This window comes from Acanthaster planci, linkage group LG16, assembly GCF_054643075.1.
Source record: "Acanthaster planci isolate LZ-2023a linkage group LG16, COTS_SCS, whole genome shotgun sequence".
Classification (NCBI taxonomy): Eukaryota; Metazoa; Echinodermata; class Asteroidea; order Valvatida; family Acanthasteridae; genus Acanthaster; species Acanthaster planci.
Window position 1 is genome coordinate 2,578,625 of NC_141792.1, and position 25,836 is coordinate 2,604,460.

General features: G+C 39.6%; 2 protein-coding genes across 2 annotated transcripts; both read left to right on the forward strand.

Annotated features, from left to right (window-relative positions):
• The first annotated feature begins 2,618 nt into the window (after positions 1–2,618).
• Positions 2,619–23,606, forward strand: LOC110990687 (uncharacterized). The gene is made up of 9 exons (XM_087147580.1): positions 2,619–2,760; positions 9,906–10,032; positions 10,358–10,572; positions 18,840–18,979; positions 19,255–19,381; positions 20,359–20,580; positions 22,563–22,705; positions 23,091–23,217; positions 23,391–23,606. Exons 3-9 carry the CDS (start codon positions 10,516–10,518, stop codon positions 23,604–23,606), a joined length of 1,032 nt encoding a protein of 343 aa, XP_087003706.1. The 5' UTR covers positions 2,619–2,760; positions 9,906–10,032; positions 10,358–10,515.
• On the forward strand, positions 3,943–6,375 carry LOC147796395 (protein phosphatase 1 regulatory subunit 27-like). The gene is made up of 4 exons (XM_087147554.1): positions 3,943–3,981; positions 5,348–5,488; positions 5,750–5,878; positions 6,165–6,375. The coding sequence occupies exons 3-4, from the start codon at positions 5,804–5,806 to the stop codon at positions 6,324–6,326; spliced, it is 237 nt and encodes a 78-aa protein (XP_087003680.1). The 5' UTR covers positions 3,943–3,981; positions 5,348–5,488; positions 5,750–5,803; the 3' UTR covers positions 6,327–6,375.
• Positions 23,607–25,836: the final 2,230 nt, after the last annotated feature.

Consider the following 25,836-nt stretch of genomic DNA (forward strand, 5'->3'; position numbering starts at 1 on the left):
GGCTATGCATTGTCAGGTTTGTATTTATTTCTCACAAAAACAAGCAAGAAAACATATATATCAAAAAACAAAATTAAAAAACCTCCTTAAAAGAACTTGGAAAATGTATCTCGTAGAACCCCTTTGTTTACAAAAATAGAAACAGCTTTTTTCTATTTGTAGACCTTAGGGGAACGAACTGGAGAATATATATCTGGAAAAAACGAACAGGGGGAAAAATATACTTCGTGAAAGCGAAGTTGAAAAAAATATACTTTCGAAGGTAACACTACCAACAAATGTGCATTTGTTTAGTGGATCCATCGCGGGAAAAGCTTGAACTTCAAGGCAGAGCAACCTGGATGATTATCAGAGGAGTCTGTTAATCATATCAGCACAGATTAAGGGACTATAAATCTCTTATCACCTTCAGACAGAAATTGTTTTAAACTTGAGTTTTGTGGTTGAACTATTGATGTTCAGCAAACATAATTTTATGCCCTGGGGGCTTCTGTGTGAAAGATGTGAGACATTATTTTGTAAATAATTATATTTTACTATTGTTTGTGTTGGTATCTAAGGCATGTTTTCCTTAGGAGGCTGTTATTTTGTAAGTTGAGGGGCATTTTGTTCTCATATTTCCGATTTCCTTTCTTTTTTTATCTATATCCATCTTACTGTTTGTTAGAGTTTGTCTCTTACTATTTTTAGTTGTTTTATTGGTATCCTTTTTGCCTGTTTCAATGATTATCTACTTTATATGTTTCAGCCGTTACAAAGTTTATTTGGGGTTGAATAATTATTATATGCTTATGTTTGAACTGATCTTTATATCTTCTTTGTATAGTTTATATTTCACGTACTTGCCCGTCTTTGTCGATTTCTTTGTTTCTGTTTTTTCGTCTGTTATATTCAGTCCATTTGTTTGTTTTTTATTTTTCCCGCGTCGTCCCATTTTCTAGTTTCGTTGATAGTTTTCAAATGTGTCATTTTGTACTTTTGGCAGTTTTATGTCTCTCGTTTTATTTTGTTTGGCTGCCGCTTTGTGTCTTTATATTTCAATTGTACTTTTCATTAATTCAGTTTTATTTCACACACTGAATAGACAAAAAATTGAATTATAGACGTCAGCGATGAAATAAGGAAATCCTGATTTAAAATAAGGAAGGAGATCGAGTTTATATTAAGAGAAAGAGGTGCAGGGGCACATTCAAAAAGCCGAAGCTTGTGTCGTAAATGTCCTTAATGACTTGGAGATGAAACAAGAAATTAAGGACAACAAAGTCGACTAACATCGAAAAAGTTTCTTAATTTAAATTAAATATAAGTGGTTGTTTTCAAAATAAGCAATTGGAACAGCATGTGAACGTCTAATAAATCCGGAAAAAGATGAGTGAAGCGAAGAATTAACCCGCATGAAAAAATAAACACAAACAATTAAAGTGTCCGTTTTGTAGTCAAGAAAAACAAACTCTGCTAGGTTTTGAAAAAATTTTTACAAACGGACTTAAATTTATCCACGGACGACTGAGCTTTCACCTCTTTATCCGACACTGTTCCAAAGACGGGGCTCTAAAAACCACACGTGTTAATAGAATATTGAGGTGCAAATGAATTGTATAATTGCTTAATCTTGAGCAGTGCCAGTGAGTGTCTTATGCAGTACTGAAAGTTTAGAAAACATCTTAGGAAGGAGCTCATGGGTATATTTGTGCGTAAAAATTTCTGTATACATGTAGTTTGTTAATGTCTGGCTGCGTTTAAAATGTTTAATCTAGGCAAAAGTGTTGCTGTGTGCTAACGATGATGGAAAAAAGTACTTTGGATAGTTGTTATTGAATAAAGTTGTTTTGAGTTTTTAGGTATGTCCCTAGAGAGAGTGTTACAGTAGGTGAGATAAGGCAAAATAAGAGTATTATACTGTGAAAGCAAAGTGGGCTGTGGAATAAAAGCCCCAAGTTTAATTAGAACGCCTACGTTGCGTGAGACTTAGGCGTGATTAATTTTATTAATCCTGGGGATACGCTTAATCCAGGGAGAGTATGTCATTTATTGTAACACCTAAAAATTGGTGAAAATGGACCCTTGAAATAGCGATGTTATCAGTTGCAATTACATCGAGATCCTCAGACTTAATGGACCCGATGAAGGGTGTAAAAGTCATCTTGGCATGATTCACAGAAAGTCGGTCAGCTTTGAACCGCGACGATACTTTGGAAAGTTCTGTATTCACTGAGATAACAAGGGTATAGGAGTTCTAGTGCGAATAGGTGATGGTTTTATCAGTGACAAAAAAGTAAGATGTAGAAGTGTAGAAAAGAAAATGCAAAACATTAAGATTGAGGAAGAGGTTTTCTTATTTTCCTTTTTGTTTATAATTTTTATGTTTTATGTTAGTCCGTTCTTTTTATCCCTTTCAAAAAAAAGATCATTCTTGTTAATTGTATATTCCGTGTTTTTGTTGTACATACACTTCTGGTTTGTCGTGTATTTGGTCTCATATTATAATCATTTAAAAACAATATGTTTTCATTGGTCTGGCTATACACATCTTTAGCTGAGAATTTTTATCTTTTGTATTTTCCAGACAGCCCCTGAAGAACTTTTTTGTGTTTTATGTCCCTCTGTTTTCTGTTGACAGGATAAAACGGCCAAAGAGTGTGATGACATTCAGCAAAAAATGTTCCAGTTGTTGGTGCAACATCCGAGTGTCGACATGACCCTGAAAAATAGCAAAGATCTCAACTGCTTGCATTTTGCTGCAGGCTCAGGAAATACGTTGTACGTTGTTAATTGTGTGTGATTCCTACCTCGTGTAGAAATTTGCAGTACATATCGGAAATTTGAGTATCAAGTTGGATGCAAACGCAATATAGGGATATTTGGAAATGTCCAAATTTACCCAGCGTTTTCATTACAAAAGTATTCTAAAGAGGCTTGGCGTTTAGCTAAATTTACATTGTAGGTCCACTTTATGTTTGTCGGAATACTGTTCCTGTCTATTTGGCTAGTATGCTTCAAAACTCATTGAAGCAAATCTGATTTTTTTCATCTAGTGCGACCCGATCAGATTCTAGAGGTCAAGCCCTCCTTAATAAACACAACCCCAAAAATGATGGCTGTACAGCACTTCACCTTGCTGTCCTCGAGGGTCATGCTCATATTGTATCAACCCTTGTGAAGCAGGTAAAGGACAATGAAACTCTCTAGAGATAGAGGTTATTAAAGCGGATGCTACCATTAGTTACTGATACGAAAAAGTAAAAAAAAAAGCAGCGTCCATGAAGACACGGGCTGTATAGTTCGGCGAACCTGTCGAAGCTTGTTTCCTTCAATGTATATTCATTCATTGCTGACCCTATAAATCAATTTATTTAAGAATCGGAGAAGTTCCTTTTTTAACAGGCTGACAAATGTTAGTGTATAGACATTTAATAAGAAAGTCCGTGACCTTATTGTTAAATGACTGGAGACCAAATGGAAATTTTGAGTCTTAATGTTGCTTCTGTTGATAGAAAAAATTGTTCGAAGGACCTTAAAAATGCCAAAGGATACACAGCACTGCACCTTGCTATTGTTAAGAAGCATTATGACTGTGCCAAGGCTCTGGAAGACAACGGTTGCATTACGAATAGAGAAGTTCCTCTTTAACAGGCTGACAAATGTTAGTGAATGTACATTATTTAAGAAGATCCAAGACCTTATTACTTATAAACGACTGGAGACCAGAAAGAAACTTCCTCAAATGGAAATTCTGAGTCAAAATGTTGCTTTTGTTGATAGAAAAAATTGCTCAAAGGACGTTAAAAATACCAAAGGACACACGGCACTGCATCTTGCTATTATCGAGAAGGCATTACGAGTGTGCTAAGGCTCTGGTAGACAACGGTGCCGACGTGAACGCCCCAGGACGGACAATGGCAACACCTGTCTTCACCTGGCTATGATGGAAAGTTCTCACACTCCATTGAAGCAATGCTTGAAGCTGCATTGAAAGACAAAGTGAGTGTACTTTTTGTATTTTTTTGTTTTAATCCAAACAAATCTGCATTGGAAAACCTACTATTGTTTAGTTGGCACCCCTACCCTTAAGTTGTTAAATAACGCTCAAATAGCTGGGTTACGTTGTCCAATCTGATAGCCGAGGGGAAGCGAATTCCGCCCCAAAAGACTCGGCTGTGCCACGTCACACAAAAGAACTATTCCAACTGGTTACCTGTCCACTCGGGGGTACTGCAAGGATCTGTACTGGGCGCTCTATTGCTTTTGCTGTATGTCGAGGACTCTTTTTTCACCCGTCCCCGTTTCTTGAGTCATGTGCAGAGTGGCGTATCCGGGGGGGGGGGGGGCAACTTGCAACCGCGATGGATTTTAAACAAACACTACTTCATATGCGAGTGGCAAAGAAACCAACAGGTATATTTATTTATGAAATATCAGTACCCAAACCCTAAGGACACAACGCCAGCAAATATAAGCAAGGATCTCGGGACCGTGAGTAGGGCTTTTGAGTTTTCCCTCAAAAATGCATTTGAACGAGCCCTAGGTCGCATTTGCTTTTGAATATGCTCCGCCACACACCAGCGTGATTTAGCCTGCAACTGGGACCCCATTTTGTTCCTCTTTTGTTTGTACTTCAAGGTTTTAGAAGACCACCCAGATGTTTTGTCAATCGGGGACTCTCTGTGAATCGGGGAACTCATTGTCCTCTATTGTTCAGGATCCCCAACTGAATGCACAATCTAACTCATGGGTTGCAGTTTGTCAAAACAATCTTTTCCGATACTGGTCTAGTCGGCTGCATCAAAACGTAACCGCCTTAATTCTATATTTTCAAAGAGTGAAGTATATTTTTTCGAAGTCCGTTTTTCGGAGAGGAATTTTTCTAGCTTCGTTTGTAAGACATAGGCCCTACGTTTTTCAGAGTTGCTTTGCTTGAGACATACACCCTTCAGTTCTTTCTTATGAGAGATATTACTGGGGAACATTGTTTCTGTTTGGGGAACAAATCGTTTTTACGAGATTTTTTTTATGAAGTTTTTTCATGAGATATATTTATAAAGTTAATTTTCAAGAGATACATATCGTCGTGTGGATTTATCTCTCACAAATCAAAACTTTAAAATTTTACTTATAAAAACGAACTAAAATGTTTTAATGACACGTATTTTCAGTTTTGTCGCATAATTGGTCTTTTATTTGTATTCAATATTCTGTTTTAATATTTATCTTTCATTTGATTAATCTTTTACAGGACGACTGGTTATACATTTTTTAGTCTAGAGTTTTTTATCTTTTGGAGTATTTCCTAGGCACAGTCCCTGAAGAACTTTTTTGTTTTTATATCCCTCTGTTGTCCTGTTGACAGGATAAAACCGCCATACTGTGTGATGACATTCAACAAGAAATGTTCCAGTTGTTGGTGCAAACATCAAAGTGTCGACATGACCCTGAAAAACAACAAAGATCTCAACTGCTTGCATTTCGCTGCAGGCTCAGGAAATACGTTGTACGTGTTTAAATGTGTGTGTGATTCCTCCCTCGTGTAGAAATTTGCAATACATATCGGAAAATTTGAGTATCAAGTTGGATGTAAACACAATGCCATGGATATTTGGAAATGTCCAAAGAGCTCAGCGTTTCATTAAAAAAGTCTGTAAAAAAAAGGCTTGGCATTCAATTTATGGTTCTAAATTACGTCTCTGTTCCTGTTTTACTAGAGTACTATGCTTGAACATTCATTAAAGCAAATATAATTTTATTCATCTAGTGCGACGGATAAGATTTGTTGAGGCCAAGCCCTCCTTAATAAACACAACCCAAAATGATGGCTGTACAGCACTTCACCTTGCTGTCCTCGAGGGGTCACGCTCATATTGTATCGACCCTTGTGAAGCAGGTAAAGGACAATCAAACTCTCTACAGAAACAAGTTAAAGTGCATGCTACCATTAGTTACTGATAAGTTTAACAAAGCTTGTTCCCTATAATTTGTATTCATTAATTGCTGACCCATAATCAATGTATTACGAATAGAGAAGTTCCTCATTAACAGGCTGACAAATGTTAGTGTATGTACATTTTCTAAGAAGGGTCCAAGACCTAATTACTTTTAAACGACTGGAGACCAGAAAGGAACTTCCTCAAATGGAAATTCTGAGTCAAAATTGTTGCTTCTGTTGATAGAAAAATTGCTCAAAGGACGTTAAAAATACAAAGGACAACACGGCACTGCATCTTGCTATTATCAAGAAGCATTACGAGTGTGCTAAGGTTCTGGTAGACAACGGTGCCGACGTGAACGCCCAGGACGACGAGGGCAACACCTGTCTTCACCTGGTTATATGATGAAAAGTTCTCACATCCATTGAAGCAATGCTTGATGCTGCGTTGAAAGACAAAGTGAGTGTACTTTTTGATCTTTTTGTTTTTAATTTCAAAACAAATCTGCATTGGAAAACTTACCATTGTTTAGTTGGTTCTTCGCGATAGGTTATTTAATTAGCCCTAAAAAGCTTGGTTAGTTAGCTCCGTCTCATAGCCGGGGGAAGCGAATTTTTCCCCCAAGAAACTCGGCTGCGCCATGTGTCATTGTTTTAAAACTTAGCACACATATTAAGACACTCATTATCGTCTGTCAATCAAAGATACGATATGTTGCTACGCGGTCAAGTTCAAAGCTACACGTGTGGCACTCAACGTGCATTGAGCATCAAAGGGAGAAAATTATGCAATTTGGCTGACCTTTCTTGGAAAAATATGCACAGCCCCCCAAGAACGGTATGATTTGTGGCGTTTTTCCAAATGGGAAGAAATTTTTGATACTGACGGCTGCTATACCTAAGGACTTTCTCCATTCTATGAAATCATTTGTTATGAAATCAGACTTGCCCACTGGTAGAATATTAGCGACCCAGGAGTGAAATAATGGCAAATAAAAATAGGAGGTGGTCAAAATTTGGTTTGGGGAGTTGAAATTTGTTACGTGTACCTGTTTTTGAGGTATTACAACATATCGGACGGTTAGAAGCTATTCATTTTGGGTTTTTTCATAGTTTTTGGAAGAGAAAGAATATAGATCCTCAGATTGCAATTCTCTCATTTTTAAAAGGAAAATCTTATTTTTGCTGGTATGTTTGGCTTGGGATGCATGGTCCCCCGCCCTCTACTTGATTCCGGCCTTGTAAAGGTTTGTCACCACGAGTCTCCTTTAGTTGGTTATTGGAAATTATGCCAGTGACCAAAGGTAAACAATAACACATAAATCGATAAATTCCTTGAGGTTGTTCATATAAGTTACTCAGGTTCGTGTATATTGTCTGCGGTATTTTCCGCTGATTGGAGCATTCAAGTGGGCAACAGAGCTGGCCAAGGCTGCCTTTGTGCCAGTTCGACGTCATATATGATACCAGTAACAGTCCTCTGAGCCTTTCCTGCTGGGATTTTCTACAGTGGCTTTAGAAGGTTCCAAGCCTTTCTTGCATTCGTTCCAACAAGGTGTTAAAAACTAAGTCCAACGATGCTAATTTTTCCCATATTGAATCCGATTCCAAGTCTAATAAAATGTGGCACATCTCAATATCTCCCTTGCGATAACGGGTTTTTTGTACCCCGTTTTTCTGCGAGTCCCTTCCATTATTGTCAAAATGGACGTGCCGTCACGACTCACTAGCATGTAATGGATATTGATTTGTTTGACATAATTATTACCGTGGAGAGGGAAATACCACAGTGCATGCGCTTTATAGGCGAACTTGAAGAATGTTCTCAAGGTTTAGGAAACTGGTTTTTTGTCACTTCTTGAGACCAAAAAACCCGGACACCGAGCTTTTTTTTCAAAATGTTGTTCACGATAAATAAAATAACAAAGGAAACAGTTGGCTGTAATCTTGTGCAAACATGTTTCCTTGCATCGAAAGTTCCTAAATGGCCGCAAAAAACTCCAGGCTGGACAACATCGATTCTCAAGTGTTTTGGTCATTTTATGAGATCATCGATGAATTAAAATAACTGTTGGAGATATTTCGTCTGTTGACAGGACGAAACGAGCCAAACTGTGGGATGACTTTCAGCAAGAAGCTTTCCAGTTGTTGGTGCAACATCCAAGTGTCGACATGACCCTGAAGAACAACAAAGATCTCAACTGCTTGCATCTTGCTGCAGGCTCAGGAAATAAATTGTACGTGCTAAATGTGTCTCTGATTCCTCCATGTACAAAATGTTTGATACATATCGGCAAATTGAATCTCAAGTGAGATACAAATAGGGATATGGATATCTTTGAAACGCTCCAAATAGCTTAGTGCTGGGCATTTAGGAGAATTTTTAATGCATGTGCAATTTAGGTTGTCCGAATAGAGTTCCAAGGCTACCATGCTTCAAAATTCATTGAAGCAAAAACAAATAAATAAAATTGCAAAAGAGCATTCTTATTTATGGGACACGAGTTGTTATTGTCGAAGAGGGCAAAATCATTCAAAAGCTATTTGGCACGACATAGCTTTGATCTAGGGCGTTTGGAGCGATGATTTTGACAACCCTGGCCGTCTGGCCTGCTTTACGTGCGTGGCGGGAAACTACCCCGATCCGACTACCCCCCTGCTACTTATGGGTGTTTTTCTTTTTTCCCTCGAGCCACCAAATACGCGGACAAGATTTTTGTGGAGGTGATGGTTAGTGTGTGACGTGTGCATTAGTGCGTGAGGTGTGATTTGGGGTCAGTTGTGTGGGGTTGAGGGGGTCCGGTAGACATAGGACTAAAAAGTTGATCCAAAACTCTTCGCCTACTACTAGCGAAAAATGGATGGTATTAGTCATAGTGTGTGACGGAATTGTTACATAACGTCACACCAGCAAAGGAACGCTACAATTTGTCGAAGTTGTCGATTCCCAGTTTTTCTGAAGAAGTGTTGAGGGCTCCAATAAATTCTTCAGGGACTGTTGTTGTTATGATTTGACAATATATTAGTCGGTTCATACACGACAGATTGTAGAAAATGTCGTTCCTCGATCGAACCTACATGTGTGTACTCATACCATGTGTACACACGTACATGTGCTAGACAGTACTGCAAGCTGTGGCCAGCTGGTAACCTTAAACCGCGTAGCCGTGCGTGCCTGCTTGATCGTGATCATGCGTCGGGATGATTATTCAATACCGCGTCACATGTGTAATGAATGAGGCTCACGATTGGTCCCAACGCACAGGAAGCACGATTTATGCGATTGGTTCTAGAACAGCTTTGAATTGTTCATGACGGCATAACGGCATGTCGTTGAATTTTTTTCGTCCAAAAGTAAAAAAAAAAAGAAAAACGTAAATATTAAACCCGGAACATACAGACGCTACAAGACGGATTTTTCGACTCGGCATCATGATTCCGGCAGCTGACGCACGTACGTGCGTGGGGTTTTATACCATGTACATGTATAACGCACACGTGTTTGTAGTGGTTCGGTGTGTATTTGGCAGAGGCAGCTCTACATATAGCCGGTTCAGTGATTCCCTTGTGTGTTGCTTAGATATTTTTTTTGCGAGCTGCGGTCAGTTGTTATACCTTACAGGATGTCGTTTTCCCTCAAGCGACCCTACTTACCAACCCTATTTATATGCCCATGAAACACAAAACTATTATTATATAGGACAATCGTACACGAAAAAGATTAGCATTTATTAAGTGCATTATGGTTAAAGGATGTCAGGTTATTATTCAAACGAAGGTTATTATTCAAACCACACCACCCCCACACCCCCCACCCCCACCCCACACCCCACACCCCACATCCCCAAACCCAAACCAAACCAAACCAAACCAAACCAAACCAAACCAAACCAAACCAACAAAACCAAACAAAACACTGCAATTTCGTCAATTACCAGTTTGTGACTGGGAAACTCATAAATGTATCTATTTCTTATCCATTTAGTGCGACCGATAAGATTCTAGAGTTCAAGCCCTCCTTAATAAACACAACCCAAAATGATGGCTGTACAGCACTTCACCTTGCTGTCCTCGAGGGTCACGCTCATATTGTATCAACCCTTGCGAAGCAGGTAAAGACAATCAAACTCTCTAGAGATACCAAAGTTCAAGTGGATGTTACCATCAGTTAATAAGATATGTGAAGTCAAAAAGCAGCATCCAAGAAGACACTTACTGCGTACGTCGACAAAACTCTCGAAGCTTGTTTCCAGTTTGAGCTGTGTTATCATTTAATTCTGATGTTAATCATCTTGTTAAAGGAGGACACGATTAAGTTTCTTTTTCATCATGCTAACAAATGTAAGTCAACGCCTTTTAAAACTGACCGCAACCTTTCAACAAAAGACCAGAAGAAACTTCCTCAAGTGACACTTAAAGTTTTTCTCCTGTTGCTAGGAACACTGCCTGAAGGATTTAAAAAAATGCCAAGGGACACTCGGCGCTGCATCTTGCTGTTATTAAGAGGCATTACGAGTGTGCCAAGGCTCTGGTAGACAACGGTGTCGAGCGTGAACTCCACTGATGACGATGGCAATACCTGTCTCCACTTAGTAATGAGGAAAGTCCTCACATCAATTGAAGAAATGCTTGATGCTACAAATAAAGACAAGGTTCGTATACTTTTTGAAAAAACTTTTACTTGACAAAACCTTGCTAGATCTTCACTGAAATAAATCTTCAATTTTCAAATGAGGCTCGACGCCAAAGGATGATTAGATTATATTTTGCCGAAGTCGTCAAGACAACACCCCAAATAGCTATACTTAGCAGTTCAAGACTTCTTCAAGTACTATCAGTCTCAAAGGAATTCAACTTTGACCAAATCTGCGCCAACATCTACTGTCAGAAAACCCCACCCGCAGCTGGCCAGTGGCTCCTGACAGCGGAACTCTCAGGACAATTGGTTATATTCTGCGCTAGGAAATATTAAAAAAGCCTCTTTCAAGGAAGCCACAGTCCACTGTGTCACACCCTTCCCCCATTTAAACAGAAACCCATTATCCGATACTCTACCGACACTAGTATCTAAAACAAACATATATGCATCCCACCTTAAAAGGGTTACAGAAATAACAGGTGGAAAAGGCTTGCGGTTGCACCATGCGAAGGAAAATATCTCTCTTATGAATATGTGTGGCTCTGACAAGAACCGGGAGTATACTCAACGTTTTCGTAATGCCGCCCTCTCCCGCAAGGTTGTACTGCAAACCCACTCACACTGACAGATACCTCAACAGCTCCTCCTTCAATCACCCTAAAATTCAAGTCGTCTGTCTACCCAGCCCTTGTTCGCAGGGCGCACAGCATCTGCGACAAGAACACCTCACCGAAGAACCTGCACCATATCTCCACAGCACTTCAACGAAATCGGCTACAAGTCCCAGTAGATCAAGACCCAAGACCAAGATTCCCTCCGAACCGAAGGGTCTCCTATACTCAAAGCCAATTAGATAAGGCCCCTAGTTCTGTTACTCTCCCCCTACCTAGGTTGTACTTCCCACTACATTCAGCGTATCCTGAGCTAGCATGGCATCAAGGTGTTCCACACAGCCCCCTCTCAAGATCCGCAGCATGCTGACATTCCACAAGGACCGACAAGATCTGCACCACCGACAAGGGGTGTGCAAGATCCCTTGCCAATGTGGCAAAGTGTATACTGGCGGGACTGCTAGGGACCTCCCCACCAGACTCAAAGAACACTAACCCACGGTAGGAAGGGGAGACCAGGAGAAGTCGGCGATAGTCAAGAGTTGCGGCCCCCCTCCGAAGACCACCCGCATCTACTGGGACCAAGCCCACCCTCATCACTAGCATCGAGAACTGGTACCCAAGACGCACCAGAGAAGCCTTGGAGATCCTCAAGCACCACACTGTTCCCCAAGATATAGGCTTTTTCCATCAGTGACATCTGGCAACCCCTGCTCACCTCCCAGTCTAATTGGTCCTCTATACCCTAGGACCCCCCCCGCCCATGGGTCTCCTATACCCCCAGCCACCTCACTCCGCCCCAATCTTTTTCCCTACTGACACGTCTCACTGACCTGCGGGACCCCGTCCCACATGAGCGCCCAATTATGTAACCACGACAAGCATCCTCGTCACATCCCAATGCACCCAGTCACCTTTGTATACAGCTCCATCTTCAGCATCTCTTCAGTCTCCTGACGACAGACTGAGCACGCAGTCCGAAACGTTGAGTATACTTCTGTTTTTTTTTTTCAGAACCACACATACTCATAAGAGAAACATTTCCTTCGCATGGTGCTACCGCAAGCCTTTCCACCTGATGCTCTCTTTTACCATGAAAAGCCTGAAATTCCATCGTTACAGAAATAGGAAGCATTTAGTTCGTGTGAAGTATTTCAAAATAACAATAAACACGTAACCATTTCAAAAACATTATAAATTCAACGTTTATCCCATTAATTGTGACCGTAAAATTAATAAAAAGCTCCTGCGTTTTCCCGCCCACAAAAACATCTCCTTTTGGCTGTTCGCGCTACCAAGCTGATTGGATGACATCATCTCCAAACTATTGCATGTACAGTGAACATGTATATTAGTGCACAGTCCATGCAGTATAGCACGCATTAGACCACGTTGTGTTTGACGCAACTTGGCCAACAGGGCAAACACTGTTTCAGTTCAAGAAATATACGGTAGGATTGTGTGTTTTAATTTCTACCTTGAACTGGGATAAGATTTGCTACATCAAAACACAATGTGGTCTTTTGCGCTATGTGCATGGACAGTGTACCTACATCGTTTGGGATGGCATCATCCGGTCAGATTGGGAGCGCAAACGGCCAAAAGGAAATTTTTGTGGTCGGGGAAACGCATAGATAAATAAGGGTTTGCCACTATTTTGGCAAAATTGCCCTCTTAACAAATTGTAAGGATACATGTACCTACACACCACTTTTTCCCTGATCTAATAAAAGAGCAGATATTTGATTGCCCACTATATTTACAAAGAGCCAATCAAAATTACACAATTATCAATTAAACGTGACTAAGAAGTAATGAATGAAACGTTATAGAAAACGTGGCACCTTACAATTAGCAATGTAAAAGAATTACATAACGCCTTTTCAAGACAAGTCGGGAGTACATGGGTATACATGTACAAACTGCCACCCAGTGAACACAATAACTCCGAGTCGAGTTTACAAGAGAATAATAACGATAAGCTCAAACTTACGGTCAGCTGGCCGACATAGTAGATATTTCTCCCAAAGCACTGCCGGTTCAAGATCCGATCATCGGCGTGTATTAATTTCAAGCAAGCTTACGAAAACACAATTTGCAATGCTTTGGATGGTGATTGGTGTTAGAGTGGTGTATGCTATTTCAACCCGACCCGACCCAACCGGACCGGACCAGATCATCAAAACCCGCAAGTAGTATTGCCTGACTTTCAGCACGTAATCTTCATGGCGCTCATTACCAAAGTGCACGTGGGCAAGATCTGCGCTTGACAAAGGCGTAGCAACAGATTTTGTCTGATTTTTGCACGCCCTGATTGCAAAGTGAGGCGTCACCTTTCTATAATGGATTTCCAGGTAACAGAGCATATGTAATGAAATTTTTTCAGGACAAATCCAAATTGCAATAATCGTTTTATTTTTCAATAGCATTAGCTTTGTGCCCTGCGTCAAAATTATGAAAGATGAAGTTTTAAATAACCCCCAAATAATTTTGTTTTTCACCTAATAAAATTGTGTGTTGCCAAAATTTGATCAATATCTATCAAAAATGAGTTTTCTTGGTTCCAAAAATTAGATTCATATAAATAAATAGAAGACTCTCTAATTGATTTGCACTCAAAAACTGGGAATCCGCCAGATAACTGTTTTGTAAAATAAGTTTGAATTTGAATTAAATTTTGGCGCCAAATCGTGTGAATCCAGACATTTTGTATGGAAAAATACGTCACATTTCTCATCTAAAAAACTTTATGTCCTCATAAAAACTGAATTCGTAGAGTCAGGATTTATTGCTTTGTCAAACTTTTGACAAAAAAGGGGACACCCTTGCACCATACTCTTGTAAGAGCAGACTTTTGTAGTAGCATTCTTGTAGCGGCGAGTCACGGATCCAGTGCAGTCATGCATGCGTGTTTGCATGTGTATGCGTGACATGCACAGGTTCATGCACACGTGCTGGGGCGGACACGACGACTTCGACGTCTCGGATAATAGCAGCGGAAGAGATGAACAGAGATTGTCACTAATTTAACGATTCTACCCTATGAAACGGGTTCAAGTACGAAAGAAACGGTACAATCTAACAGAAAACCATCCTCGTGTTGGATTAATAATGAATACAAAATGGCTTTGAATCTTCGTCCACCACGAGCTCGATACGATTTGGAAGTGATTCAAAATGAACTGATTATTAGCAATTTTATACGACATATTCAAAATAAATGCCTAGAATCAACGCAATAAGGGTGAATCTTTAAATTGGTGCCAGAGTTTGGTCTCAGCTCAGAAAACTCATTTTTATTAAAAACTAATCAATCAGTGCAAAATTTTGCAATTTCGACTTTTTTCGTTGTTGGAAAGGGTCCGTAAAAATCCACGTTTTATACTGTTCTGAGATTTAAAAATCTTCCTATGGAATAAAATTGTGTGTTGTTCATGGTGCCATGTTTAGATCCTCCCGAAATTTATTTATACTTCTACACTTTGGTATTTTACGAGGTCAGTATGCCTTTGAAAACTTCTGCACTATAACGTCGCTGCCTGCACGAAAAACCGTTGTTTTCTTTTTGAAAATGCCATGAGTGCTTGTAATGAACGTCTCTATGGGGCTTGAACACACGTGTGAGCTACATAAAACAACCTGTTACAACTGATAATGTAGTGACCAACGTATAATGTATCACCAATTCGATATTATATAACAAATTGACCGATTGTGTATCGCAAACCGAAAATATATCACAAATTTGACCGATGGTGTTGCAAAACTTTCAAACCTATAATGTATCACGTGTCGACGGATAATGTAGTAGCAAAAATACTCTAGCCGATAATGTATCACCATAGAACAGATGATGTATCAACCGATAATGTATCAAATTATTAATCGATAATGAATCAGTGCCCAGTCATGTTCTTGGTAATACTGTTTACCGCAAATGGTTCACTTGGGAGACATTCCCACAGGAATGTGCAGACAATTTTTCAAACTTTACCGTCCCATAATTCAATTATTCCCTGATCCGATCTTAACCAAACTTTGCATGTTTTCCTTATCTATAATCTCTCACTAAATTTGGACGATAAAAATTTTCCTGCTTCTCGTAGTTGGGTCACTTGAAATGTCAAAATGTCTCCCTAATGCCCGTTGTCTCCCCAATGTTGGAAAAAATCACCATGAAATGTCTCCAAAGCGACCTATTTGGAATATACCGCAAATGACTTGGCAAGGTTTCATAATCATGATGTCATTAGACTGACAGTTGCTGTGGGGCAAGTTTTTAAATACTTGTTTCGATCGAGTTGTATGGCCACCTGTTCTAGGGAAATCTGTTATTCCTTCCTCCATGTTTGAACCCTGTCCCATTACTGTGTTCGAAACCTAAAAAGTGATAGCCGGTACCATATTCAGCTTACAAGTGCTGTGACGTCATCAATCCGAAAGTTACGCGTTAATCATATTCCGCCGTACTGAACTTTATCGTTCCACAGGATGCGTCTAGGTTGCACTCGCCTTTTCTCTGACATCGTAATATTTGAAAATGAACTTGTCCGAACACATACACAATTGCCTTCAACGGCGCACCCAGGATTGGCAGCAAATTTCATGAACGAATGGCGGCAAAGCCAGATTCGTGAACCTTTTATGGTTTTGTTTGTTTTTTCTACAACGGTGCCATATAATAATTATTTACACCAGATTACTTTAATGATTTAATTCAGGCCTTTTAAATTCCCTACACACAGCCAAGTTGAAAAAAATAATTGGTTGTTGGATTCTGTAGTTAGATTTAGTCAAGGCGGATCAAGAACCCCCCGCATTTGTTTTTTTTTTGGGGGGGGGCCAAAGGTTAAATTTTTCCCCAAATGGGTCCAAAATTTGTACTGTGAGGTCTTTGGGCACCGTGGGGTTTGGGGTCCCAAAAATAGATTCTGGAAAAGGTGAATCAAAATGAGGCCTTTTCCCCTTTCCTTCCCTTTCCTTATCTCCTTTTCAGTTCTTCTTGTTTTGGCCTTTCCTTCCCTTTTCTGCACTTAATTTCTTTTCTCTTTTCTTCTATGTCAATCGTTTTACCTCCCTTCTAATTCCGTGAAGACAATTTCCACTTTTTGCTTGACCAAAATCCCAACCCTGATGCTTGAAACACGTGAAAAAATCCCGATATCAGGCCCAGGGCAATGCCGGGGTGGGATCATGTATGGGGGAATAGGAACATTACAAAATGAAAACTTACAGTAACAAAGGAAATCTAATTTGAATTACAATCATCATGTAGTCCAGTTTGACATATAGAAGTCAATTTCATATTCGTACATATAATAATTGACCGAAGTGGCCAACATAATTATGTAACTTGGACAACAATATTGCATAATACCCCAACACTCATTCTGCCCACCGAGTATTCGACCTAACCTCGTTCCAAAAATAGCACCCTCTATCAATCAAGCCTTGATTCTACTCTGTAAAAGTCACCCCCCACCACAAGACAAAATTTTGGATGCGCCAAGATTTTGGTTTTATGACGTAACAACACTTGGAAGCAAAAGCTGACATTGCATCGGCCATCACGTTTTGGCTACGGACATAAAATGGGACAAGGTTCAAACATGGAGGAAGAAATAAACTGATTACCAAGAACATAATGGGCACTGATACATTATCGGTTGATAGTTTGATACATTATCGGTTGTTAGTTTGATACATTATCGGTTGATAGTTTGATACATTATCGGTTGTTAGTTTGATACATTATCGGTTGTTAGTTTGATACATTATCGGTTGATAGTTTGATACATTATCGGTTGTTAGTTTGATACATTATCGGTTGTTAGTTTGATACATTATCGGTTGTTAGTTTGATACACTATCAGTCGATAGTTTGATACATTATCGGTTGTTAGTTTGATACATTATCGGTTGTTAGTTTGATACACTATCGGTTGTTAGTTTGATACATTATCGGTTGATAGTTTGGTACATTATCGGTTGATAGTTTGATAAATTATCGGTTGTTAGCTTGATACATTATCGGTTGTTAGTTTGATACATTATCGGTTGTTAGTTTGATACATTATCGGTTGATAGTTTGATACATTATCGGTTGTTAGTTTGATACATTATCGGTTGATAGTTTGATACATTATCGGTTGTTAGTTTGATACATTATCGGTTGTTAATTTGATACATTATCGGTCGTTAGTTTGATACATTATCGGTTGTTAGTTTGATACATTATCGGTCGATAGTTTGATACATTATCGGTTGATAGTTTGATACATTATCGGTTGTTAGTTTGATACATTATCGGTTGTTAGTTTGATACATTATCGGTTGTTAGTTTGATACATTATCGGTTGATAGTTGGATGCAATATCGGTTGATAGTTTGATACATTAGCGGTTGATATATCATCTGTTCTGTGGCGATACATTATCGTTTAGAGAAAATTTGCTGTTACATTAACCGCCGACACGTGACACATTATCGGTTATAAATTTTACTACACCATTGGTCATTTTGTGATACATTTTCGGTTGGCGATGCATTATACGTTGGTTACTACATTACCAGTTGTAACAATCCCAAAGAACGCCCAATCTTGGTGAGATCTAGTACTTGCGGTAAGAACTCAGTGGGAGCTGATAGCTGATGGATGGGGGAGATCATGCCAAATTGGTATGCTCCAGAAAGTAGCCAGGTCACAGTGGCTTAAAGTTCAGAACCAAGTATTCAATTTAGTCTTGGCGTATCAGCATCGTAGTGAGATCTATATAGACTTGGCGTAAGCGCAGCTCGATCGGCAAGATTTTCTGCCGTTCCCAGCAGCATGGGGTCCATTCATTATTAGGGCTGGGATCACACTTCATTACAATTGCAATGTGATCTTTTAGGCCGTATTACCATCCTCTTGAAGTCCTCTACATCGTGGAACGATCCGATTGCATCTCAGCAGAGTCAGGACTTTTGTGCCGAGAACGTAATGCCAACTTCATACGCGTGCCAGCAACACAGTTAAACCTAGTAGAATCTTAACATGACAAGTTCTTCCTGGCTATCGTCAGGGTATTATGGTAGCAAGACAGAAACGTTCCGTGATATTTTGCGTGGACAATTCTGACCCCAAGCATGCCCAGTGGACAGTTTGGACTTTACAACTTATTTTTGGGGGTGACGATAAGATGGTAGCATTTTTCGCGCGAAGAAACCCCCTTTGCACAAATAAAGTTTTACTTTGAGCTTATCCTAATTCTCTTGCATTTGCATCCTTCCCGGTTCCCCTCTTATGTCAGTTTATAACACGTGTGGTGATTTCCGTCGGTATTTTAGCTGGTTTTTCGGTATTAGCCGTTTATTCAGACTTGCAGAAAGCTGCATGCCTACACATTAAATTACCTCCTGTCAACAGATGCGGTATCAAAAACGAAACGTACTTTCAAGCAACGGTCGGCCAACGGAACATCCTTGAAAACGGAACAAAATTTCTGTTTTCACAAAAATAGCAGCCCTCTGGGCGGAAATTTTTTTGTACAGATTGGCTGAGGCTTAAAGTTACTTTCAAGTAATATATTCAAGGATTATTTCCCATTTCCATGTTTTTGTGATTCTACAATGATGTTACCAACCATTAGTAGAACAAGTATATTCCGTTATTATCCACTGTTTCCAGGCCAAGGCAGAAACGGCAACCGATGCCATTCAGCAAGGAATAATTAAGTTGCTGGTACTACACCCAAATATTGACCTGGCACTGAAATGTAATCAAGACTTCGGGTGTTTGCATCTAGCGTCACGTTCAGGGAACATTTTGTACGTATACCTAACACAAATCGCTTTGTGTCAAATATAATAGTACACTGCTGATGCTTTCAGGTCTGGGTCAGGAAGGTAAATAATAATGGTAATGTTTGACCACAAAAACATTTCAAAACATTAAAAATGTTTTGTTAAGGTGAGGGTTTAAGGGAATTAAAGTGAGAATTTTCGTAGCGCCTTCAAAAATGCAAAATGTTTGTAGGGGGATCGGGCACTGCTAACACTCATTGGCTTCCTCCCCACTGAAAAGATAAGCACTTTGTTTTCAGTGTGATCGACATGATTCTGCGAGTTGCCCCAGAGTTAATAAACATGGTAAAAAACGACGGCTTCACACCACTGCATCTCGCTGCCCTCAATGGCCACAAAGACGCCGTGCAGATCCTGGTTGAGCGGGTATGATTATATGGTCTTATTTTTACTCCACTTACAAAAACACCTTCTTATAATGGGCAATAGCACAGCACTGGAGACACGAGGTCCCTTTATTGAACGCTTTATACTTACAAAATATAATGTTAAAACGCAAATACTTCGTAAACAGGCAAATATCAGGAGATGCTTTTACACTGTAATTGGCGGTACCGTTAAAAAGCAGTAAGACCAGTTAAAATGGCTGAAATAGGTTGAAAACCAGTAACAAAATTGCATCTCTTGCCATTTAAAAAACTTGAACGCTTCATCTGAGGATTCGACGTCCAGGAAAACAACCGAGATATAAATAACGAAAATGCTCTGAAAAAAACCTCTGCCCCAAACCATTCAGCCTCCTCCTCCTCGAGGGTGTTGTGCTTCACCCTGCCGTTATTGGACTTTTATGCCCCCCAAAATGTACTTGATCTGGTGAAGAGTGCTTGTTAGAACCGATTACAGTACTCCTTTTCTTCCCTATTACATGTATATGGGTCTTTCCACGAAACTCGGGCACAGTTTGTGACGGCATCCCTTGTTACATTAGTGAAAATAAACAACTTTTTCCCTGCATGTGAATTCTAAATTGACATTGTTCTCAATCTTGCTAGGTTCTTGTGGTGGTGTGCTTCATCTTTGCCGAATAATATGACTTAAATCTGTTGTAATGTAAAAATAACGGGCAATAAAAGTGCCCGAACTTCATGGAATGACCCATATACAGATCCCAAAGTCCCATTACGCAACCAGCTATGCGTTGCTCCAATTCCTAGATAGTAGTTTCCGGCTGTTCTCCTAAACGCGGGAAACAAATATGGCGTTTAGATTAATTTTTTTCCATTAAAGCAGATGTTATTACAATTCAAAATAATGTTGTGAAATCTAAAACCCCGACCGACATGCTACGAAAAACTATCTCGATATTACTGTTCTGCTGTAATCGCTTTTCATCATGCATTTAGGAAGAATGTTCAAAGGATCTTAAAAATGTCGACGGACAAACGGCACTGCATCTTGCTACTTCGAAAAAGAACTACGCGTGTGTAAAGGCTCTGGTTGACAGTGGGGCAGACGTAAACGCTCAGGACAAAGATGGTGAGACCAGTCTACACCTGGCTATGAAAACGGAAATGTCTGAACAAGCGGCATCCAAAGAAGTTCCAGTTGCAAAGCTGACCGAAAAGGTTAGTATAATTTCGACAAGGAAACAGCTATCAAAATGGCAGTATCCCCCACACTGTATCATTACTTGGCAATACTCAATCGTACATGAATTGGCCTGGCAAGCCTCCATAATTCAATTTTTCTGAGTTAAAAACAGAAAGTTCAGTTTTATGAAGTTTGCATCCGAATATTCCAATTCGGAAACTAATATTCGAGTATTCAACAATCGATCAAATATTCGGTTATTCGGATATTTGGCAATGCCCTAATTTGCCAAAAACGGAATTCTAATAAATTGCACTAATAAATTGCTTAGGTCTTTAAACATATTTCAGATACACAGAAAGGGATTATTTACTACGATAATTCTCCTGCTGGGGTAAGAAGAAAATAATTACAGTAACTTCAAAGATATTGAGATTATTTCTCGAGTCACAAATCACGACAACAAAAGAAAATATCAAGCAATTGATAACACGAATCGATTTTAAAAAGAAAAGAAAATCTTGAGGCATTTTTATTTGTTTTTGCTAAACCTTTATTCAGTGTTGTCGCTTAACCATTTTGAACGATTAACTTTATATTTTGGCTAGGGTGAGGACACTCACAGTTATCAGCAATAGGAGGGCATTAAACTGTGTCCTAGCAACTGGACGCTTAATGAACGCAGTATCAGAGATTGAATTGAATGATTCCTTTGTTTCTGTTTAAATTGTAACCGTATGTAACACAAAAATACACTTATCATTTGTGTATACCTTCATTGCGTGGTTTATCCCTAACATGAGAGATTCTTGGATGACCAAATATAGCATTGCTTACCTGCCCTGATACAAATGGCTTCATACACGTTTGGCAGCGATCCACATGTTCGTGTTTGATACACACGCACACAAGTGTGTATTTGTCTGCAACTGGGGACCCCCTATCGTTCCCCTTTTGTTTGTACTTTAACTTTTTTAGAAGACCACCCATATGTTTTGTACACAGTTGTCAAACGGGGACCCTCTGTCAATGGGGGACCTTATTGTCCTCTATTGTTCAAGGTTCCCAATTGAATGCAGAAACAAACTCACACACTCCGCACCATGCATTGAACTAAGCAAACACAAGACATGATATGCGCAAGCACCCACATCACTGTTTTTATTTAATGGAATTAACAATTAGACTATCCGAACATTACAGTCAACACCAATGATTTTTCTGTTATGGCGTCAAAGTGACGTAACGGGGCACACATCTGGACATCAAGGATTATAAGGGTACTAAGTTTCACGTAAATATGTTAAATGTTTGGAAGATATGGACTGATGTACCCATTTGAGATTTTACACTCATTTCACATGTAGCTTCAGACCCTTGAAGCAATGGTCAGACCAAATTGTCCAATTCAAGATCCGTCAGATGTACATGTGATATCATACGTGTGTCTGTTCAACAGGTCGTCCTAGTTGAACGCTTGTAATTTGTCATTGGATGACGTCATCGTGACGTAACACGCGTGTGCACATCAATTCTCGGGTATATACAGTATATGATGTCATTGCTGGTCTCTACCCGAAAGCGTGGTCTATATCTGGGTATAAAAATCTGTCTGTTTTAAATGCATTTCAATTGATCCGTATGTTTTTGTTCGACCCCCTAAAACTATTAAAAAACTGAAGAGAGAGAGAGAGAGAGAGAGAGAGAGAGAGAGAGAGAGAGAGAGAGAGAGAGAGTGTGTAAGGACGTGGCACTCTTATTTCCAGTCCTGCTGATTTGAAGGGTGGGGGGAGGAGTCCCGAGGGACCAAGCCCCCGTCACTCATCAGCTGCCAAGCCACAGCCTTCCCTTCCTCCTTCCCAACCGCCATTCAATAACTCTAAACCTTTCAGAGAGTACCGCCGGCCTGCCTGACATGACAGGTCCCGACTTTAAAATTATACGAATTGTGTCAAATACAACTTGCAACCAAACCAATTAGTTATAAGTAAACTCTGGTATATTATGTTTGGTATAGGACGTCAAAGAAACTTCAGGAACCAACAATACGGAATATGAGCAGAAAATACTCGAGACGCTGATACAACAAACCAACCTTCGATTGCAAAATAACAAAGGTTATAACTGCTTACACTACGCAGCACTCAATGGGAACAGGTTGTAAGTTTCCTTTTAAAACCTTTGACATTGGGAGTAAATGCCATTTTGGTGAAAACGAGATCTCAGTTCTTGGTAAATACTTGAAATGGAAAAACAAAACATTTGCATTTTCTGACATATTTTATTTTAGGTTACCCCTCTATGCCTAATCCGACTACAGACCGCTGTTAATATTTTTTTCAAAGTGCCGCCGTTCAAAACTTACTGTACTAATAATTACGTGATACGTGTGCTCATTTTTTCTTTGTGCGCCAAACCTTATTTCCAATATTTTGTTAAGGGGGGGGTCCAAAACGAGGTTGTTTAGATATAAACTGTGAATAAAGAGATTGTACCATAAAAAGCACAATACACCGGCAGGACTTACAGTGTTTCATTTTCATAGTGGGGTGGAAAAGATTTTGGAGGCGAACCCATCCTTGATCCGTTCAACAGGAAATGACGGTCAAACGGCGCTACACATTGCCGCAAGCAATGGATTTGCAGACATATTAACAGCTCTTCTACAGAAGGTAGGAATCTGCTGTATTCAAGACACTGTCCGCTGTTCACAAAAAAAATGGAAAAGTATAAATATGCATCTACTCTTGTATATCTGGACGTACGCCCTTACTATGGGTGGCCAAAAGTTTAAAAGCTCGTTTTAGAGTAAGGGTTTTCTTTAGATTGCATTGCTCTCACATAGGAAAACTGCGGGAAGGACATCAGAAATGCGAGTAAGCAGACAGCACTACACCTGGCCGTTGACGAATGTCACCTCAAGTGCATTAAAGTTCTGTTGGAATACGGTGCCGATGTGAACGCTACAGACATCCACGAGAGCACCAGCCTTCATCTCGCCATTGCAAAAATGTCTATGAAGAACATTTCCGCACTATCAAGTACCAAGGTAACAACATAGCAGAGGCTTAATGTATCAGAGACTAAGCATTTGCTAAGGAGGTGTACGTCGCACGCTGTGACACTGAGGCTTACCTCTCAAGCAAGACAAAATGTGATTTCTCTATCAGATGGATTAATGGTCACTACCTGTGCAACGCATACGGTTGCCATTATTAGGCCGGCCCAGAACTAGGTGCTGGTAATACGTAGTTTACTTGTACAGTACCTTTTGCCATTTGTCATAATTTTGCCCTACTACGCTGTGCTCAATGAAAGTAGGCTATACCAAGAAACTTGGGAATCTAACTCTTAGAGCTTATAGAGGGGGGCGCATTTGAGGCAAAATCCCCCCGAAAAAGCTGCAAATTATTCAAGCTCACCCCGCGTTGAGATGGTGACATTATGGCCCGAATTTGACCAGATGAGGTGACATTATAATAGTTTATTGCTTAAACTGAATGACTTTTTTGCAGGACGATGGAGACATGGAACATCAAGTTTTTGCTACTATAAAAAAATACCAGAAAGTCATCAAGTTGTTGGTAGAACGCCCCACAGTCGACCTGACACTGACAGATAAGAAAGGCTTCAACTGTTTACATAGTGCAGCCATCAATGGGAACAGTTTGTGCGTTTGACTCATTGTTAAGAGTACATGTAATTTACTATAAAATAAATTCCTTTAAAATTACTAAGATTACAATCAAAATCACTGAATGAAGTCAGCCGCGTTTAAATACTTCGCGATATGCCAAAAATTTGCTATTCGTCTTTAATGATTGAACTGTGACTTGACACAGCTAAGGCTTTTTTTTTATAATGAAGTCACTTTAGGTACACTACTACATATTTTACTTTAAATTCATTGCATTTGAGATACGTTGTGTACTAGGAAAGGTTTATTCTTTCGATAGGGCCCTGTTGCAAACATTTTTCTGTCTCCAGTGCCGTGAAGACTATGTTGGAAGCAAATCCTAGCTTGATCAACACTACTTGCACAGCGGACAGAGGGACAGCCCTACACCTCGCTGTTCTAAATAATCACACTGATATTGTGACCGCACTCTGCGAACAGGTGAGGCCGTTTGTTTTAAAAGGCCAATGCTATTTCTCTCTAAGTAGAATCCGACCAAAAATGCGTCCCTGTCCCCGATGTATCCTATTTCCACAGCTTTTAGTGCCTTTTAGTTTTTGCTGTAAGTTTCAGTATTCAAACACCGCAACGTTGTTCCGGAGGTGGCAGGTTCAAATCCCACTCCAGTCAAATTCTTTGTATTCCCTAGTTTGTTTGCTGAAAGTAAATTTAAGTTTAAACCTGATGCTTCCACTCCAGGAATGTACACCAAAACAGGCTAGTACTCACAAGTAGTCTGTGAACCGTCCCCCTCCTACCTTTTTAGTTCAGGAGAAAGACAGGATACTGTAATCGGTGGCTGCAATCGTTTTTTTTTTTTAATTGCAAACCTGTAGAATGCACCTGTGTGCTTCAGTAAACCAACCTTGTTTTCAAATCTGGTTTGACTATTTCAAAGGGTATTTTAGTTCCTTTTTTATGCTAATGATTACTTACATATTCATGAGAAAAACTGTGACGTTATCTCAGGAAGAAGCCTCAATGTTACATTGGTTTGTACATAAAACGTCCTGCAGAAATGCTTGCAGTTAGTAAAATCTTACAATTGAACATAAATACCTATGCACTGCTTCCCTAAATGACTTCACAACAACAGCGCCCTCAGTTGTCCGGGAAAATATAATTTTGATGAAAATATTCATTGCAGCCACAGTTGAAGTAAAATGCCAGTGTATGATGACACTCTATGTGCATTTAGCAGCACGCTCATGGGTCGTGGCATAAAAGGAGGAGAGGAGAATATTGCCAGTGCTGGCAAGGAAAAAGATTCGGACAGTGGTTGTCCATGGTCTGAATCCCATGTCTAGAGTGTACTTAAACTTTTGTTGTTTTTTTCCTGTTCCAAAATGAATAGCATTTTTGAAAGGTTTTTTTTAATTTACTGCTAAAAATGCAGCGTAAAAGTTTGTTTTATTCCAGAGAGAAACGCTGAGTTTCATCCAATGAAACACAACTCTCCAGCGTAGCACTGATATCGCATAGTACGTTTTACTTTCCTAACACTGTCATTTTGCTGTAAAAACCTCACGTAAAAGTCCCTTTTGCGTTTAGGGAATTGAAATCGTTCTAATGTTTCAAGCAGCTCAGGACACTTTTACAATTACGTCTTTCTTGG

Excerpts from the sequence above, each read along its gene's own strand:
- LOC147796395 (XM_087147554.1), top strand. The coding sequence starts at position 5,804 with ATGATGGCTGTACAGCACTTCACCTTGCTGTCCTCGAGGGGTCACGCT. Across the intron at positions 5,879-6,164 it reads TATCGACCCTTGTGAAGCAG|AAAAATTGCTCAAAGGACGT; the intron begins GTAAAGGACAAT and ends TTCTGTTGATAG.
- LOC110990687 (XM_087147580.1), top strand. The coding sequence starts at position 10,516 with ATGAGGAAAGTCCTCACATCAATTGAAGAAATGCTTGATGCTACAAAT. Across the intron at positions 18,980-19,254 it reads TCACGTTCAGGGAACATTTT|TGTGATCGACATGATTCTGC; the intron begins GTACGTATACCT and ends CTTTGTTTTCAG. Across the intron at positions 22,706-23,090 it reads GCACTCAATGGGAACAGGTT|TGGGGTGGAAAAGATTTTGG; the intron begins GTAAGTTTCCTT and ends TCATTTTCATAG.